The 19,927-nt window shown below is 37.9% G+C and overlaps 1 protein-coding gene across 1 annotated transcript in view; it reads right to left on the minus strand.

The window, feature by feature from the left end:
- Positions 1 to 19,927, minus strand: part of grid1a (glutamate receptor, ionotropic, delta 1a) — a 180,933-nt gene that overhangs the window by 30,737 nt on the left and 130,269 nt on the right. Inside the window, exons 5-6 of the mRNA XM_026353981.1 lie at positions 7,763 to 7,816; positions 952 to 1,125 (exon numbers count right to left, since the gene is read on the minus strand). Of these exons, the coding sequence (XP_026209766.1) occupies positions 952 to 1,125; positions 7,763 to 7,816 (228 nt within the window). The remainder of the gene's footprint in view (positions 1 to 951; positions 1,126 to 7,762; positions 7,817 to 19,927) is intronic.

Here is a 19,927-nt window from a genome sequence, read left to right on the forward strand (position 1 = left end):
CCTCTTGTTGGCTGCTGAAAGTGGATGAAACATGTTTGTTCCTAAAGCACAACGTGGGTATGCTATAAATACTCACCACTAAAGGTACAGTATAAAAAACAGCACAGGAAAAACACAACACCTTGCCACTGGTCAAATACTCAATACGACCTCATCCATCATACTGCTTCCATGTTGTACAATCATTGTCCTCCATACAGCCTATGTTGTTCAATAGATGACTGGAACATACTGATCATTTTCATGAGTGGTGGAGAATTTTGAGTGGTTTGAGGATTTGTTGTGGAGATTTTCTTCCTGCTTTGAAAAATAGTCACCTTTAGATTTAGTGCAGGAATAGTTCTCTACCTACTGTCACCTTTCAAGCCTTTAGTCTGTGATTCATATAAGCTGGATTTTTGGTGGAGAATTACCTTAAAGTTGACCTTTAAATTAAGTACGGCACAGCTCTAACTAAATATAAAAATAATATATATGTAAATTTATCTGAAAATGCTGCTGCTGTATAAAAATATCTTTTTGCAGCAGATTTTATGTGTAGTGTTGGTGGGGTGGCAGTTTTACATGCAATGTGAAATATGTAAGAAGTGTGTAAATGTTTCATCACCGCAAAAGGTATTTTGGGTGTCGGTCCATGTGGGCTTGGCGTGTGTATGTGGGTAACACATTAAATAACTACCTTACATCTTCCAAAAGCACACTTAAAACCCTGTTTGTGTTCATTATTTAGCACAATATCTCAGTTATGTTTTAATATAATCTAATTTACATACAAGTTAGACTAGAATAAGTAATTTATTTTTGGTGTCAATCTAGTTCATTTAAAGAATTGAAAAAGCTAAATTATGTTTATTTTAGTGCGCAGCAACATCCAATAAAAAAACAAGTTTAGGTATTTAATAAAATAAGGATTGTACAGTCATAGAAATATGATCTTTAAGCTGTTTTTACCTCAAGAGATTGGAGGTAACCTTCCTGCGGGTCACAGAGCAGGGAGGAGATGCGATGATTGTTCCTCATACAGCGAACGTTGGTGTCCCTCCATAACGGGAAGCTCTGACGAATGATGGTCATCCGCCCAAGAGAGCTGTGAACCAGCTCCATGATGTCTGCGTCACTCACCTCCTACAGATAAGAACAACAGGAGTTAGGTTTAAGAAGTCTGTACCGTGCAGCTTTTAAAAAGCACTTTTCTGAGCGATAGAGAAACTATTAGTAAAACGGGTAGGCTGATAGAGGTTAGGGGTTAAAATATAATGCTTCACATGATTGTTTTACATTTTATTTTCTGTTGGACCATGTAACCCTCTTAAAGATAAGCAGGTAATGTTGTAAAGTATGAATCAAAACTGTCCAAATTGTAATTCACAGATCATTTCTGTCCCACCACTGGTTCATTTCATGAACCTAAATCAACTGAACCCACTTTTTAGGGCCAAAAAACATAGGCAGAAAAGTTGGATTTTTAAAGTAGAATTCATCACCAGGAAACTCATTTATTTGTGATTCACAGACTGACAAATCAATGAACATTTCAAATATACACTTCACAATAATATTGCAGGTGACCCTTGGTCCTCTTCTGTGTGGGGATACATGTGTGGAGGGTCCGTAGAGATCTTTCCTGTGAAGGGTTGGATCAATATTCATGAGACATTGAGCTGCCTACTGGTCTCCAGAGCAGGACAATGGTCAATGCAGAGGCAGACAGTGAGCCTCTAGGGAAATGTTGGGTTCATATACTATCTGACAATAAAGTTGTGAGGTTACTGTGGGGTCAAAACTTAAGCAGCTCTGGGCTGATATAATCCTTCAACACACAAGCCTGAATCCGGGCTCTCTATCTGTTTTCCTAATCAGACATTTTGATCTCACTCATTTGCATCGACCTCTCTGTTATTACTGCTGGTCTCTGTCCTCTCTCACAAGGCGTAGCATGGCATGAGCAGCATATTATCAGAGCCGCAGCCCTTCTGCTCCACGTGGGTTCTACAAAGTAGGAGTTCAGCCACAGTATTGTGTTGCAGGTCACCCAATACACAAATACCGTAGTAACAGCTGTAAATCGCATGAATAACATAAAAATACACGTTAGGTTACTTTTATAGGTGTGTAGCAGGAGTAAAACGCAAGCCTGTGTAGTCAGCTGTATTGGTTAAAATAGAAATGTACATGTACTTGTTTTGACAGATGTGTGAGACAGATGACAAAAACAACTTTGGTATAGACATGACAACAATCATTTCTCAATGTTTCTGTCCTTCTACAATGTCTTTCTCCTTTTAATCTCTTATTATCTTGCAACCATTCCTATACTTTACTTTATCTTCTAGTGTTGCTTCATATGTATATTTTATTTCAGCGGACAGTCAAGAGCACTTTTTTTCACCTTCTTTGTCCAAATCAGTGCTTAATTTCTTATAGATTTTGTCAAATACATCTTATGCCAAATACATATTTCTTTTGAGTGCAAAACCACAGTAAAAACAAACTGATTACAGTAATGATCCATATTCTTTCCTTCTGAGCTAGTATTCCTAAAACATCTGTGTACAGCATGAGCACGACATTTCTCATTCTATTCTAACTCATGCAGCTTTATCTCCTGACTCCTTTTCTGACTCTTCACAGTCACATCAGGTAGAAAGTATGAATATTCATGAGTTGCCATGACACATTAATCAGATGAATTATGCTGCATGGTTCAAAGAGCTGAACCCTCACGTCCAAGCTAATAACTTCCAGTGCCACCCATTCCAAGTGGTCTGTCACCATCATGGGTGACATTTCTGTCATAACCTGAGCCGGTGCTGGCATTGACCAATGGGACATGGCTGACAAAACACATGCCTTTTAACCTTTATTTGAGGAGAAAGTACAGACCAGCCACCATCATATATTTCCCTGGTACAATAAACATCATCCATTGGTACCTGAAACATATAAGGGACAGGTACATGAAGACCGTAACAGAGTTCATACTGAAGCTGTTAGAGGCATTATTAATCTAAATTGTACCATACGTGATTACAATAGCGAGTAAAATCACAATACTATTTCTGACACAAGCCTATAACATCATAAACTACTCTTAAAATGCACAATTATCACACAATCAGTACAGATACAATGCTTCTTGGAGGTAGCCCACTCACATTCTTGAAAAAGTGAATACAACACGGTCATGTTTCAATGACAGGCGAAGACCAGAATACATTAATCAAATCAAGTTCTGCTGACAGATAAATTATCCTCTTTGTACTGCTCAGTCAATGTTATTAATCTTTCACAGGAAATAAATAAAAAATTTATCTGTAATCATGACAGCGATTTAATTAGAAGTTAAGGTTCTTTTTGAAGCTGCGGGCAACTAAATAGAGAAGTGATGCAAGTCAGGCAGAAAAAAGCAGGCTGCATGTGACATTAATTTTATCTCGCCTATGCTATACATATGCTATGTCTCTTTTTATAGTGTTCAGTCAAAGCATTGTTAAGAAAAAGGTAATTAGGAAGAAAAACCTCAAGATTATTATACAGTTATCTGGTAATATAACTATATAACTTGTCGTATTGCGATGGGAAAAAACAATTCAACATTACTAATGCATTATTAAATGCACAACAGCAAAAAACACAAGGTCAAAGCTGGTGTCTTAGATCAAAAGTCACAAATCTAAAACAGCACTGCTTGTAAAGTGGTAAATCTCACAAAGATTATATACTTTATAATAAATGTCAATATGTAGGGGAAATAACTTTGGGAAACAGTTTCCTTCAGGTTACTCTGCATTCGCAGAGATGTGCTTTATAATTTACTCTTTGATGACTCTTTTAATCTTTAAATGCTAATGATGATAAAGCTGTAGTTTATTGGGTAGCACTCTCAAGCACTGCCAGTAAAAACTGATTAGTGAAGTAAACTCATCAAAGTTGATTTTGTGGCATGACTTGTTATTACCTCCCCAGGAGATCAAAGTAGCTACTTTTATTAAATATTCAGCTGCAGGTCCATTACACTGAATCGTTGTACACTAAAAGTCAATGGGTTTTGAATTTCACGGAACAGTTTGAAAATGCAATCAACAGTATAACTTGTGGAATAGCGTGCATTGGTTAGGCTGGAGAGGAATGATCACATTTAAATTAATAGTAGGAACTTTACTATCAGCTTGGATGTTTGTGGGTCTTCTTCAATGAAACATGCTGTATATAATTTGAATTACCTACTTAATCCCAATGCCAAAAGGAAAATTCGGTAGCATGTAGTTAGGGTAGTTCCTAAAGGGACTGGGTCCTTTTAGATTTATGACCATGATGTTAAAGGTCTCTTGTGGTTACTATTTGTGAGTTACAATATCATTTTTTGACATAAGGAATTGAATTTCTGCAGTGTATCATGGTTAGAAGTTCAAAATATAAATGTAATGTTATACAGTACATTTAATAAACTAATTGAAAAAAATGTTTATCTGTAAGTGCCGTCTTTAGTAATCCACCTTGCTATCCCATGCTTGGTGGAGACTGCCTCAGTATTAAAGGGTTTCTATATGAGTTGCTTGATGGGCAGTTACTCAAGACATCAGTCATATCATGACTGTCCTCCACGACACTGGCTGTCACAGCAGGCACCGACACCTAATCCATCAAATATTCTGAGGTGTCACCATGCCGTTTTTGAAGGGAAAACAACAACAAATCCTCCCAGGATGTGCAATCCATCTGAGTCCACTAGACAGTGTCAGACACAGACAACAGGGTGTGTGCTAGCACCTGCAGAAACCTGGTTTAGTGGGTGGTTTAGGGATGCATGCCTGACCGTCATCGCTGTGCTGTCCTGTCTTGTCCTGCTTACATCACATTAAGTCCTGCCACAATTCTTACACTTCAGTTTCCATTACATTAAAACTGCAACAACCGAGAAAAACTTTTGTTGATATATATATATTTTATAAACCCACATTTTCTTCCATTTAAAGGGTTGGACTTAAAATTACAAATGTAAAAGACAACCATTCACGGTTGCATTCATGTCTGTGATGATTTTGATCAGCCGTTCATGCAGTACAAGTCATGTACAGCAGTTAACCAATTAATGTGTTCCTAAACATTAAAGTAGTACTGTCACTTTGTATACAATGTTAATGGCATCCCCCAGTGAGGACATAGCATCTGTTTTATTCATTTCTGTTTATCTGTAAGTCCATTACACCTTAATGTTTTCTCCATGATCATACTCATCATCATCACTTTCTGTCTCCATACATCTCACTTTGTGCTCTTATCGCATTTCAGGCTTGACAGCTACATTCATCGAGTGTTGCAGCCGGCGGCAGATTAGCATAACTGCGTGTCATGAGAAATGTGAAACCTCACTGTGAGGGGTGTAACGGCTGGCTAAAACTTAAGGGAGCTGATGGGATGGGCAGTCACCAGTGAGCCTGAGGATCACCTGGTTTAAATGAATGTCACCACTCAGTCATGATCAGGCAGCTGAATAGGAGCAACTGTTGGCAGCGACCATCAGTGCACACAGAGGCCAGATGCAACACGGAAAGCTGTTATTTCCCAGCAGGATTTTGTGATATAGTCAGACCGCATCTGCTCCGGCTAACAGGATTTTCACAAATGCAGGAAACTGTATCCACCCTGGTATTTTATAGCTGTGTAGTTAGGTCAATGTACAGTTGCTATAGAGAGGAGTGATTCATAGCTATTGCAATTTGTAAAATGGGTCCTAAAATGATAAAAAAGAAACAACAAATCTAAGAATTTATTTCTAATGATCACAGTGTCCATATTCTCACAGTTCAGATTAAGCTAATGCACTTCCTTGGCAAGTTTCAGATACATTTTTAAAATAAAGTATTTTAGGAGAGAAACTAGCAGAGTCTTCATGTTGTTTTTTTATCTATACACAAGAAGAACTCTGGAGGCCAACAGTTGTGGAAAAAAAGGTCGAAAAGAGCAGTAATTGAATTTTCTTGTTAGCATTTTCAACATCTCAATGTTATTCTCATTTTAAGGTGATTGTCTGCTTCAGGGGCAGTTTACCTTGGGTGATGAAATGAAGAACACAGGAAAAAAAAGGATAAAGAGGTAGAGAGGTGACAGGAAGACCAAAAAAATATATATCAACAAGCGGATGAAGAGAATAGTAAGGAAAAAGAAAACGGGGATATATTTCATAGTTCAGAAACAGACAGGCACAACCCTCGCCTGTGATTGTGTACCAGGAAGTGATAACTCAAATCAACTGTTAATGGGGTGCACGGACATTAACATGTCATTAATTCATATTTATCCAGAGTCTGATGCAATTAAAGCTAATGTTTTAGTAAAGATTTGTGGTAACTGATGAGCCAAATATGAGTTTGTATATGATAACTTACAACATTGAAAATTACAGTTCTCTCTTATGATCTTTTCAACATATAGAGACACTGAAAAAATTTGAATCTTAAGGTGTCAAAGAACTAATGGCCTCATTAGCTGCTGTAAATCTATGTTTCAGTTATGTATATGCTGAAATAATTTGTAAAAAATATTTACAACAGGTTATTTTATAAAAGGTATAGTCTGAAATGATCATTTAGGCTACAAGATAGCAGATGGTGGGGCCTCATTAACATCTGAAAACCAACATTTAATATAATGAAATACATTAGTACTTAGTTTGTGAACCCTTGTAAATTTGTTTATTTAAATGACCTAAAACAGGATCACATTTAGCCTCAAGTGAAATGAAAATCACACACAAGATATCAGAGATCAAAGCATTTTCCACAATAAATAAAATAAATGTAATTTCCGTGTCATTTTTTTATTGTGTTTCCGTTATATATTTTTGGAGACATATTTATGCAGGAATATGGAAACTTTCAAGTGCAATTGTTTGCAGAGCCAACTGCATGAATCCTTAACTATAATATGACTATTTTAAACTCAATTAAAATGGAATGTGTACTGTGCTTTTCAACTATTGTGATAAAGAACAGTGAAACTCTGAAAAATCCTGCAACAGTATCTCAATATTTTTATGTGTGCTGCCTAAACAGCATGGTTATCTGAGCAACATTCACACATAATTCACACTACAGATTATAGCTCAATATGTGCCATGTCTTGGTGCACAGTTTCAGATATTCATGTGAGGAGGTGATACTTCATTAAAATGCACTGACATTGATGTATATGTGTAAGTTAGAGAGAGAGTGCTCTTATTAGAGACCAGGATGCTAATATTCCAGGTAAATCAGCTGGAAGCAATCTTTTATTTAATGTCTTTCATCCAGTGCTTTTAGTACTGAATCAATCCAATGACTTCTCTTTATCTCCAAATCACTTTGAATCAATGGCAATGCAGCACAGAGGCACTAAAGCTAAAGACTGAGCTCACTGTTCTGTATTCACAAAATGAACCTAAATTTTGTCCTGTTACAGCCACTTTAGAAGACCATTTGGGTCAACATCAAACACACAGAGCAGTACTACAGAGAGGGAAAGACACACTAACATCAACAGTTAAAGGGAAAGCAATTATACAATATCAAATAAAGGTCCAGTCCCCCAGGCAGCTAAGATTGAATAAAAACAAGTGATGTGCTGCTAATCTAACTGAATATGAAAGTGTACAGAGTGACAGCTTTATAGATTTTTTATGCTTTTGTGCGTGCCTTGGGAGCATATGAGACTCTGTTGACAGAGGAAAAGTGACACTAAGGTCTAAAGTCACTCAGGTGCATCTAAGTGTGTTTGGCCTCACCTCATTGGCATAAACCCAGTGGCTGTCCTTGGATGCCAAGTTGGTTTCGACGGCCTGTGAAGGTAAAGAAAGAGAGGAAAGACAACATTTTAATAACCATTTGTGGAATTGAGATTTTAAATTGAGATTTTCCCATAGCCAACTCTCAGATACCTCTGGAACTTAATTGGTCAGTCAGGAAAAAATTTCACACTGCTTTAAACAAGGAGCCTGCAAGCCATGATCAATAATGCAAATATGAGCAAATCCGTCATGTAAAAAGTATAGAACATACCCGACACCCTGTTAAGAGATTTGCTTCATTAGCCATAATATTTGGACATTTCTTTATTGACAGATTCTGTGGCACAAAAAAAGATGACTAACTGGTTGACCAAAAACATGTCAACTGTTTCTGCTGTCACTATCGAGATTTGTTACCTTGTCTAAATGTGAATCTTTGGTATTTATTTCCACAGGAGAGCCGAGCACCACTTCAGAAAACCCTATTATATTGACACGTAATGACTGCTTTGTGAGGATGTTCAATTTTGGTCACACTTTGAGTGAAATCATCTGCATACAAAGGTTCACCGTCTATGTTCATCTTTCTTTTTATCCTGTTCCACCGCTGTGACAGTAATACAGTCCTAGTATGAAGTCTTTATCAGGGTATATGTGTAAACTAGGTTACACCAAGTTGCAAAAACTCTGCTTTTTCCAGAAGAAAATCCAGTTTCTTAACACCAGAAACTGGATTTATCGTTTACATGACATTTAAAAGTATTAGGTTGTGTCGCTATTGAAATGCACGGAAGTTCACTAAATTTCCTAAAACCCCCACCTCATTATTGAGTTCCCATCTGCCACGAGACTGAACGTTTTTTACATTAATCATGCTTAACATCTCCATGTATGCCTTCTCCTGCAAATTGCTATCATTAGTGTCTAAATTAATCCCTTTCACAATAACCAACGAAGATTAATATTTCAACATATAACCAATGGAGGCTGCTGTATTTTCCTTCAACAATACCATGCTCATCAATAATAGCTGGTACATAGCACAGCACCAAAAGTTGCCAATCCATCTTCTCCTTGGAAGAGCCATGATTTGATTTTAATGCTCCTCTTATTTCTAGATGGATGTCATCAAACTGCATGGGGACCACACCACTGCATGAGCAATATTTACCTCCATGGATGAAAAGCCACATCTTGTACTAAAAATTAAACTGTGGGGCCCTTACTGTATTCCTTGAAACATTGTCCTTAAATTCAAATAGACGGGCTACACTTTTTTCAATGCCATGAAACAACAACCTGCTACAGATTGATGCAAGTAACGTAATGTGACCAAGAACACTGTTCCAACACTGTTTCTAATCTACTTGAAAGTTGAGCACATTGGTTACTGGAGAATCCATTCTGCTAAATTAAGTAATATTGTGATATTTTAATCAGTCATGGGAGGACATTTTCACATGGATAATTGCATTAGTACACAGCGGGCCAGTTAGATTTGATGAGAGAGACAACCTGACACATTCTGTCATCATTAAAATGTGGCTTGTGAAGCTGTGACCTCAGAGGCACAACAATTCACCATGAACCTCCAAGTCAAAAGCAAAAGATTAGCGGGTTTTTATAATCTGTATGACGGGAAAATATCAGCAAAATCATTTCATGTGGATGTAATCCATTAATTTAAATTATGGTAATGTCTTGTTGGTAGTAAATAAAATCTGACAATGAGAACTATTGTCTGCCTTGAAGAATAACCTTGACATTTAGGAGAGACGACAGCTCCATGAACTGCATACATTGTTCCAGACAAAAGCTGTCACATGCCATAATGGTAAAAACAAAGTACTGTAGTGTGGGTTAGTTAACGTGTACCAGCTGGGATACAATATTTTGTTGAAGCCCTTGGCACAACTGAATCCATCACTTCAGGGGTTCAGCACCAGTTCACTGCACAACTAAACACTGACAACTGTAGACACTCTGGAAATAAAGCCTTGTTAAGCTAAATGCTGTTTGTGAGCCGAGCTGCTGTTTAACCTCGCTGCCATCTAGATGTGACAAACACATAATTGTGCTGACATACTAAGTGTTTGAGAGCTGCTATAAAACAATGAAAGTGGTGCTGAGCCTATAGGTGATAACTGCAATTCTTTGTCATTACTGCTATTTTCACCAGCATCAATCTAAGAAAGCAAAAGGTGAGTGCTAGTTTAAACTTCACTGTGATTGACATATACAAATACTGTATACAGCATCAATAGCTTGTTCTGAGTCATTGTTCAGATAGTTGATTCAAGATGCGAAATAAGATTTTAATTGAAAATGGCTTCATTGTTGTGATCTCAGGAACCAACTGTGCTTACACTACTTACGGGAGTTACACATTAGGAGTAAACTTTGCTCTTAAATACAAAAGGTCCGTGTGTCTCAGTACAATTCCTACATTATTTTACCTAATCAGCCTTTTCCTAATCACACACAGTCCCATTTCAGATGAACTAAGCAAAGATTTTCCCCTCTGCTTCGAATTTCTCCCACCAAAGCCTAAAAATCCAATTGGGGCCTTAAATGCTATCGACATCCAGGCAGAATAATTTTGGCTTTTTGTGTTTTCTTTCTTTCTTTCCATTCACTTCTAGAGATGATGCAACAATTTAACTCTGGAGAGCAATGTGGTTTTTAGAAAAGGCGGCACAGACAAGAGCCTGGAGTGACATCTGAGGAATATTCCATAGTGTTGATACAGCCAAAGCCTGGTGACAGTAAGATCTCTAATCAGAGAGGCAAAGTACCCCAGGCATGTTCTTATACAGTAGCAATGCCACAAAGGCAGCCAGAAAATGCCAACTCCAATTTAAAACCGTGACAGCCAAAAAGGGATTGAGAAGAATTGCGGTTAGCAGCATGTGAAAATAGGTGGGGGGAGGTTTGGGCAAATCGCAGATGACTAAGGATGAATCGCATGAATGTGAAAAGAGGGCACTCAGTGTAAACTCATTCATTTGTTTGTTATGTACGCATGTACAGTAAATAGATCGTTATACAGTGTATATTGCACAATGTTGATATGCAAAGTATAAATGTCTGTATACACATGGTTGTATCTACCAATCTAAAGCAGCTCTTTAGACCAGAGTGCATCAGTCATGGATCAGATGTAAATAATTATTTGGACATGCATAACTTCTCTGTCACTGTTCCCCAACATGTTCAAGCAAATAATAACCTGCATAATCAAAGGTTGCTGTATTTAAGCAATTTCATTCACTGCATCAAATAAAAAAGCTGCTATTTCACAGAATGGGAAGCACAACAACATGATTTTCAGCTCTCAATCAACAAAAACACAAATATCTTTGATTATTAATTGTGGTTGTAGTAATCAGCAGCTTTACTTCCATCAATAGTGCCATCTATTAAATTAACCTGCAGCTCTTTTCATGAATAAACTCGAGTTGGACTGCCACTGCAGATTTAAGATACATGTAGCGCCAAAAAAGGAAAATTATAAAAGCAGTGCTCACAGACATTGTTTGTCTAATGGTCACAATTTTCTAATTTGCTGACATTACAGAAAGTAGAACCTGTGAAGCAGATCCTCTCCCTGCAGCCTACAGTTTAGATAATGATCCAAATGTAATGCATCAACAATATCAGCATGTGGATAGAATAGGCTCTCCTTCTTCCTGCTGGAAACTTTTAGATTTATTTGTTCACTCACTGTGTTTGCTTTTCACTGAATTATTGTATGAGGCAGCAGGTTTGATTACATTAAAGAATTGTATTAAGCCTTACTCAGAAAACGCATCAGTTTTATTTTATAAATCTAGATCACTCAGTGTATCTATGTGAATCTCTGCATCAGTCTACCTACCTGAATCAACATGTATTATCTACTAGTCTTTTAGTACTAGTCATCCACAACATCTCCGCATATAATAAAGTGACTATCTGCACAGTTTTAGGGAGTCTGACTGTGGATCGTGTATCTGGATATATTCAATTATCTCATAGGGAAACATTCACACCCAAACATCCGTTCGATCATTAGTGTAGTGAGTCCATTCACGTAACTGATTATTACAGTTGCTTGGCTCTGAAATGAGCTCCGAATGCATACGCTGCTTTGTTTACCCCAGTTTCTCTCTCTGTCTCTTTCCCATACACCCTGCTCCCTCTCATTCTTGACAGATTTGCTCCTAGTTTTAAGGTCAGGTCTGGGTGCATAGCAACCAAACAATTCTGTTGTTTTGATGTTGGTGTCTTTCATGGAGTTTTTGTATTTGGTCATAATTGGAAGAGGGTGGACAATAAAAAGGTTTTGGTAGCTGTCACACCTTTCGTGTTCTTTTGGTGTAAGAAGCTCACAAAGAAGCCAGGAAGGAGTAATGAGGTCTGTCATAAAAGATTCACAATAGTCCTTCTGAACCCAGCCTTACCGCTGTTGCTGTGGAAACACACCTTCAGACCACTTAATCTGCTTCATCGACACAGCCTTGAACACAAAGGTGCCAAGTGCCCTCAGTACACCTTTGGACTGGTAGAGACATCCAAATGGGCATACATTTTACACAGACACTCATGAAAATATGCAAGTTTAGTTCAGACCCATCACTACCATTTAACTGCAAAAGGATAAAACCCAGGGAAACGTCAGTCAGGGTACTGATCTGCAGTCCTTGGTGATAATCCAACACCTGAACAAATCTCCTCTGACCTTCCCCTGTCAGTTTTCCCGGCCAGGTGGCCCTCCCAAGAAGACAGCACACGTGTGTCACATTAAAAACAAATCATGACTTCCATCTGTCACTATACTAAGGCTGCTAGCTTTTCTCTGCATGCAGTTAGCTTCCCACAGGCTTACACTATAGCCATGAGTAGAATAGATAATGTCCCCACCAGGAGACTCACCAGTTGGCATATTAGCCTCGTTATATGAACTATAATTAGAGGAACTTTAGCACTGTGCCTGTGGCTTCAATACAGTGTTTGTATGCATTATTTTTATATACATAAATGCACTAAAAAGACAAGTCAGCAAACATGTTATGTGTTGATCTAAATAGAAAAATGACACCTTACTCACAAAATACAAAAACAGGCTTTATCACTATTTATAATGTGATTTGGTGAAAACGGTGGTAAACCTCAAATTGGAAACATTGATTTTGACTATTGTATCAATATCAAAAGCCTTTTTTCCCTAAAAACAACTAGATGTCTTGGTAAAAAGTGCTGCTTTTATGTCAGTACTGTTGGAATCGCGCGATAACTCTGCAGTGGCAACTCCAGCTGTCCCTCTGACATTTTCCTTCTGCGTGTATGTGAACTGCAATGTTGTGAGGTGGATTTTTGAGAGTCACTAAAAGGATGAAAACTAGGTGTAACAATTTATTAATACCATAGCAGGCTGAAAAGTCTCCTGTGTGCAGACATTTAACGGGGTTGTAAGAAACTTCAAGGCAAGGTTTAGAAGCATGGCACTGGACACGGCCTTAGCATGAATTTAACCCAACACATCACATCTTATAATGGGAGGAATGCAAAATTCAGTTGAACTGGCTCCTGGTATAGTATCCTGATGCCTTAATAATTAATTTGCTGCAACACCATATAATAAATATTTAAATGTGTATTATTCAAAGCTTTACCTTCTTTGCCTACATCTCATTAGCCTAATTGTGATGGCTATAATTACTCTAACATTTTTTCCTATTTTGTATAATGCAGTTAAGCATAATTCCTCACTTTTGAAAAGCCCAATCAAAACACCAATTATTAACATTATATAAACATTAAATATTACCTCATCACTTGTCATGTTGTCAGTGAGAATATCAAATGAATGTGCCTGTGTAAAAGATAAACAGCTTTGGTTTAGTCAGGTTGAAACATACATGTACATGAACAGCTTTGCTATTTTAATTCTTGTAGGTTGTAAAAAAGAGCAATTAGTGAAAATGTGTGATACTGTACGTGCCCTGCTTTGAGCAAATTCCTAACTATTTAAACAAGACACCAAAGCACACTTCTTGAACAATATATCTTAGCAGAAGATGGATTACTTTCCATTTCTGCAGGGTGCCCTTGAGGAAGCACTAAACATAAACTAAACTCCTGCACCTGGGGGAAATTTATGTTGTGGATCTTTGATGATATTTCCAATTGAATTTTTATTGCACAGCTGATGGATGTAATAACCCGCGATAATTAACAGAGAAGAAACTGATTACCTCACCAAGTTATTTTGTTCATCTGTGGCTACAGTTACAACACAAGGACAAACAGATATAAAGCCAGTGTACTGTAAAAAGTAAGACACACTTTTTAAATTTAGATAACACAAACACAGATAATTTATTAAAAACGGCACAGTGTACAGTAACACTCCCCAACACTAGGTCTAGACTCTGCCGTACCTATTGTGTGATAAGATGGTCATTGTACCTAAGTGATCATAGAGTCATGTATTCTTGCTGCTGTGGCAAAGTGATAGGTACTGCTTACAGTCTTTTACAATTTGATGTGAGGAATTTGATTTCATCAGAAGGAGAAGCGACTTGATAGTGTAAATGCTGATATATCTGTCTGTAGTTCTCCCATCTCCAATGAGTGATTTGCTATCATTGTCCCCCTGGTAGTACTCAAGTGGTTCTGTGACATCAGTGTCACCCAACAATTTGTGGGAAGTTGAAAAGTTCTGACTCATCTTTGTGTTGGCCAGTCATGCTTTGTCCTATATATAGCATTGCTTGTTGTTCACTTTAATACACTACATCAGATAAAATAATCAACTGTCACATTAGAAGTCAATTTTTAGTCCCAGCATCCTGTCTATATGTGCTGTTAACAGGCTTACATCATGTAGTTTGAAGACTGTATAATGACCAGAAATGATTGAGTCACACGTCTGGTCTTGGGGGTGAACTGGCAGATAAACTGGAAGAAGGATGCATGGGCAAGATCAGCCACGCTCGAAACGAAGCTGACATGGCAAATCCTAATAAAAACAAAATCTCTCATTCACAAGACTGGATCCTCGCAAAGAAACAGAATTCTATTTAAATGCAACTGAATAATGGATGACACCATTTGCTGACATTAGTTAAGTGATTTCATGTGAGCGAAATACAATAACTGCTTTCCATAAAAGCACTCTGTACTATTCCAAGGCCATTAGCTTCTAATAATGAATCAGACTGAACTTTACACCCTAAAAACATCTCAAGAGAGAAGCAAGTGACTTTTATTTGGAAACATATAAATAATTAAGTTGTCCCTAGTCAATGTTGCATGTAGAGAAGAATGTGTAGCTTCTTACAAGGCATCACAAACAGCAAACTCTTATTAAACTTCTTTCAACAGTTTTATGTAGAGGAGCTTAAGTAAATAGAACAGACTGACACTCATCGGTTTTGTCCTACATAAAAGTTGATTTAGATGGAAGCTGAGACATACGCCAGTAAGAAACTGCTGCGATCACAGTATATGATAAGACAGTTGGACAATAAAGATCACTATATTCACTACAATACAGTGTCCTAACATGACACCCATGGCTCCCAAAACATCTCAGTGCCTTCATGTGTTGTGACCTTGTTGTGCCTCCATGGAAAAACTGCCCACCAAATAAGAATCCCAGACACATTCACACATTTATAGATGACTACAGACACACAGCACCGTAACCCTGCTCGAAGGTACACGATCACCCTCACGTCCCGCTGAAGCTGCCTCAGAGTTACTACTCCCAGACGGCTCGGAGGCGAGTGAAAATAAAGGTGAGCTCAGTAACATGAAAAAAATGAAGGTGGTATTAAGGTAAGACAGCTTTATCACAATGTGATAAAGCTGTGTCAGGCATGATTTACACTATTCTCGTTTTAGTTGGAGCTCATGTTTAAAACTTTGATGGTCTGTGCACTTAATTGCAATGACCTGCCTCAGGAATCTTGATCAGGCAATACGCACTTTAATTTTTTTTATAAAGGACATTCATGAAAGGATCTTAATATCAGTTGATAGTCACGTTTTCGACATGCACAAAAAAGTGAAGCTGTGGATTAACTTAAAGCCACTTCGTACTTTTTCTGTCCATGTGGGTCTGTGTAATGTAAATTTTGCCATCTGCCCAAATCTGCGAGGGTCCCTGCGAATTCTTTGCGGATGGCTGCCTGCAGCCCAAAAATTTGAGTCGGCACAGACTGTTCACACTGTGAGAGCGCTGCATGCCCGTGAGTGACAGAACTAAAGTGTACACATGTAGTCATTTGGTAGATGCTAAAGTGACTTTCAAAGAGTACACCCAAACACAATATGTAATCTTTATTTCTTATACTTGGTCCTTGTCTTGTTGATCTGTCAAACACTGTTTTGAATGATTTGACTTTTTCCACAGACTACAGAGACACTCTTATTGTTGTCTAGAGGTCAACATCATGTTTTCTAGTGTGTATGTGTTGAATGTGTCTGTTATATTGCATTATTATTCACTCCCAGTCAAATTGTCAACTTGTCATAGTTCAGCCTATTTCAATGCATATTTTAATCCTGCTGTTCAGCAGCATAGCAGTCATATTATTTTCAATACATCCAAAACTGAACTCAATTTAAGTTTATCTTGGGCCTTGACCAGTTTGTATGGTTAAGAGAGAATCTCACATTATCATCACACATTTATTGTCATGAGTGACGTGCTCTTCTCTCTCAATTTCCGCGGCTTCATCTACAGACAGATCTGCTTTGTGTTTGTGGCTACTCTCACCTCTGTCAGGGTGCCATCCTGTGACACAGCAGATCGTGATGATATCGGTAACTGACTTGGACAAGTGAGATTGTCCAATCGGTGTGGAGTTCAGGTGAAAACGGAGGCGAGTACGGGCGTCTTAGGCACAATCCCAGGCAGGCATCCGCACATACCAATTTACATACATACTGGGAAATCATAAAACACACATGAAGGAGAGGGCGTAAGGCAAAGACAGCAAAAACAGAAATAACGTGGGTTGGTGGGAAAAATCTGTATTTATGAAAGTATCTTCGGACAGAAACATGTTCCCTTCTGAGAAAGACACCTTTAATAGACACAAACTTTAGTATATGCTGGAAAAAGCATGAGTTTCAAATCATCTGAGTAAGAGTGTATTTCTGTAGTATGTACAGTATATACTAGGTACATAAATATATACTAGATAGAAGGCGTGCATATGCAGAGCTACGTTTGTATATGTGTATATACACACACGTGTGTACTGTACATAGATGCCACACTGAATCAACTAACCACATAACAGTATTTTATGTTTTGTACATTTGTATGTATGGATGTAATGTATATATGGATAAAACATGTTTCTTATGTCGCTCCAACAATTAGGCTTTCTTTGTCCACTGTGACAGACAGGACCACAGGAGAGGACATGCTGATGCCTGCCAACAGAAAAAGGCTGTGGCGTGCCAAATGGGGAAGAGAGGATGAAAAAAAAAAAAAACTTATTTTCAGGAAAATAAATATTTGAAAATAAGCAAGATGCTAAAAATAGTGGTCTGAGAATTTACTGTACATGTACTGAGCAGCTCTCTGTACTGTAGAGACAAGGAGCTCTTGAAAACAACAATAAATGCTGAAGCCTTTAAGTAAATAATACCCAGATGCCCACTATTAAAAACTTGTTATAGATTTTCTTCATATAAACAGTGAGCTCCCACCTGCTGTAGTCTTCTTTGGATTAAACAGTGATATTTTAAGTAAAAAGCCTGAGAACACACACTGAGCGTAGAGTGACGACAATACAGGAACAGAGGCCGTAACAAGTTTTCAATAGGTACATCAAGTACTAAGTGTTAATACCTTGTTTTCCTAAAGCCATCAGTGAATTAGGCTTTCTTATAAATTACTGCAATATTCCCAATCTTCTGAGAAATCCAGCACATCTTCATGCTGTAGAGTAATACAGGTCAGAGTAAGCAGACTGTGCTCTGTGCACCACAGTGTCTGATTAGGAACAAGTAAGCAAGATAAGTGGGAAGGCAAATACGAAAAAAATAAGAGGGAGCAAGAGTGATAACAGTTGGAGGTTAACCAGGCCAAAGATGAACATGGATCTCCTTCTAATTATTCCTGCACAGGGTGAGACATGTCTTCTCTTCATCTCACTGAACACCAAGGAAAAGACGAGGTGTTATATGCAGAGGAGTGTGAAAATGTAAGTTTTGAAATAATGCTAATTCCAAACAGCACATTTTTTTTCCCCATCAGAAAAGGAACATGTACAAAAGTACACCTCTTAATGATGAGATATATTGTTGGTGTTTAGAAATGTTTTTGACACAGTTTGCTTAGTCAGCATTTTGTATGTAATAAAGGCTTTATAAGGCTTTAGAGACATTAATTCACAGGAAACAACACTCTGGGACATCAAGAACAAAGGCTGGGCGTGTAGCAGTTGTTAAAGACAATAAATTAAGTAAACATGCCCTAAATAAAGGGTTTGTACCTGATTTTTTGTGTTCCCCCTTGAGACCACTGTGGTTTTATAAAAGAGTTTTTCTCTGTGCAGTGGTTTACGTCTGGTTTGGAAGGAATCTAATTTGCCAGTATGCTCTGGTAGTGGCCTCAAGTGATGGTTATGCTGCTTTATAGCTAGCACAAGCTTTTCAATACACCTAAGGAGCACTTTAATTTAATATGTCTCATCAAGATCAATAAATGTGTCTGAACTGCGACTGTTTGGGACATAGTGCCTGTTAATAGAGCACAATGATTTTAGAGTGACCATTTTCTACAACCTCATATATGCAGTTTGATGCTTTGCTATACTGGAAATCAACTGTGCTCTGAAGCCAGAGAGTGAGAGCACTGCCAGAATGTGCAAAAGAAAAAGGCTCTTACATACAATTATCAGAAGCCTAAAAGGACACGATATTAAAATACATTGTTCACTCGCAGAACCCTTTCCATACAGTATGGGATGAAGTGTACTAAGAGGTCTGTAAGAAAAGATAGATATGGGAGGGTGGGAGGAGAGGGCTTCCCAAAGCTCAGAAAAGGGCGGAGTTGTGAGAAAAGATAGAGAGTGCACGATCAAAGCCTATATTTTGAAATCACTTACTTCTCCATTAGTTTGATTAATGGAGCCAGCTTCACAGTCAGACAGAGGCAAGGGGCTTGAAAAATGATGCAATTACTGCTTTTTGAATAGAGGGTTGAAAAGGCCTGTTTGAAAGAAGGATCTGGAGGAGATTCTACAGGGCATCCTGGACAGCAGACTACCTCCTCTTCATCCATCTATCCTCCGCCACACACTCTGAAGCCTCAGAGCACTTTCCTAGCCCTTCCCCTCTAAGGAGTCTCTTGTCAGGCCTAGAGGCTTGGTTCATGCCCTCTGTAAGCGACGAGTGCCTATTATAAATTGTGCTTAATATGTATCTACAGTACCTTTCAAATTTGCTGCATTCTATTCCCTTAATAGGATGTTTTTCAATCACTTTTTTTTTTACAACACGAGTTTCAGCATTTAAACTAATATTCTTCCAACAAACACTCGCTGGGAAATATGAAAAGAATATTATGTAAAGCTCTTGAGAGATCGGCTATATTAGAAAAGTCTGAAGTGTCACCAACAAAGATGCTTTAATGAAACATTATAATAGTTATCTCTTAGGCTTTGAAATCTTGTCCATTTTAATTGCATGGAAATAATTACTTCTAATGCAAACAACAAAAGAAGTTGCTGTATTCTTTTTAATGCCATATCCAAAGTGTGTGGATATTTGTTAAACAGGAACAACAGCAGACAGTTTAGATTATCTTACTATATGGGTGTACTGTATAAAGGTTGTAAATTTGTGGTCTGTCCAATGGTAGCAAAAGACTAAAATAGATAATTAGAAAATAAAGGTCAGCTGACGAAATGCTTTAAAGATTTACATAAGATATGCAGACTTCATGTGAACATTAACTGAGATGAACGCAGTCTCACCCTCATTGCCAATTTCTAGCTGCTTTTACTGTATGAGGCCACTGTGCATGAGTAGTGAGCTTCAAGTTAACTTGAACTGAATCTTGAGTTTGATCACTGCACCACCGCGACAGTGAGTGATTCAGATGAGGAATAAAAATGCAAAGGAATGAAGGAAAAGAAAGGTCATGTAAGGAAG

This window comes from Anabas testudineus, chromosome 15 (genome assembly GCF_900324465.2).
Source record: "Anabas testudineus chromosome 15, fAnaTes1.2, whole genome shotgun sequence".
NCBI classification, from domain to species: domain Eukaryota; kingdom Metazoa; phylum Chordata; class Actinopteri; order Anabantiformes; family Anabantidae; genus Anabas; species Anabas testudineus.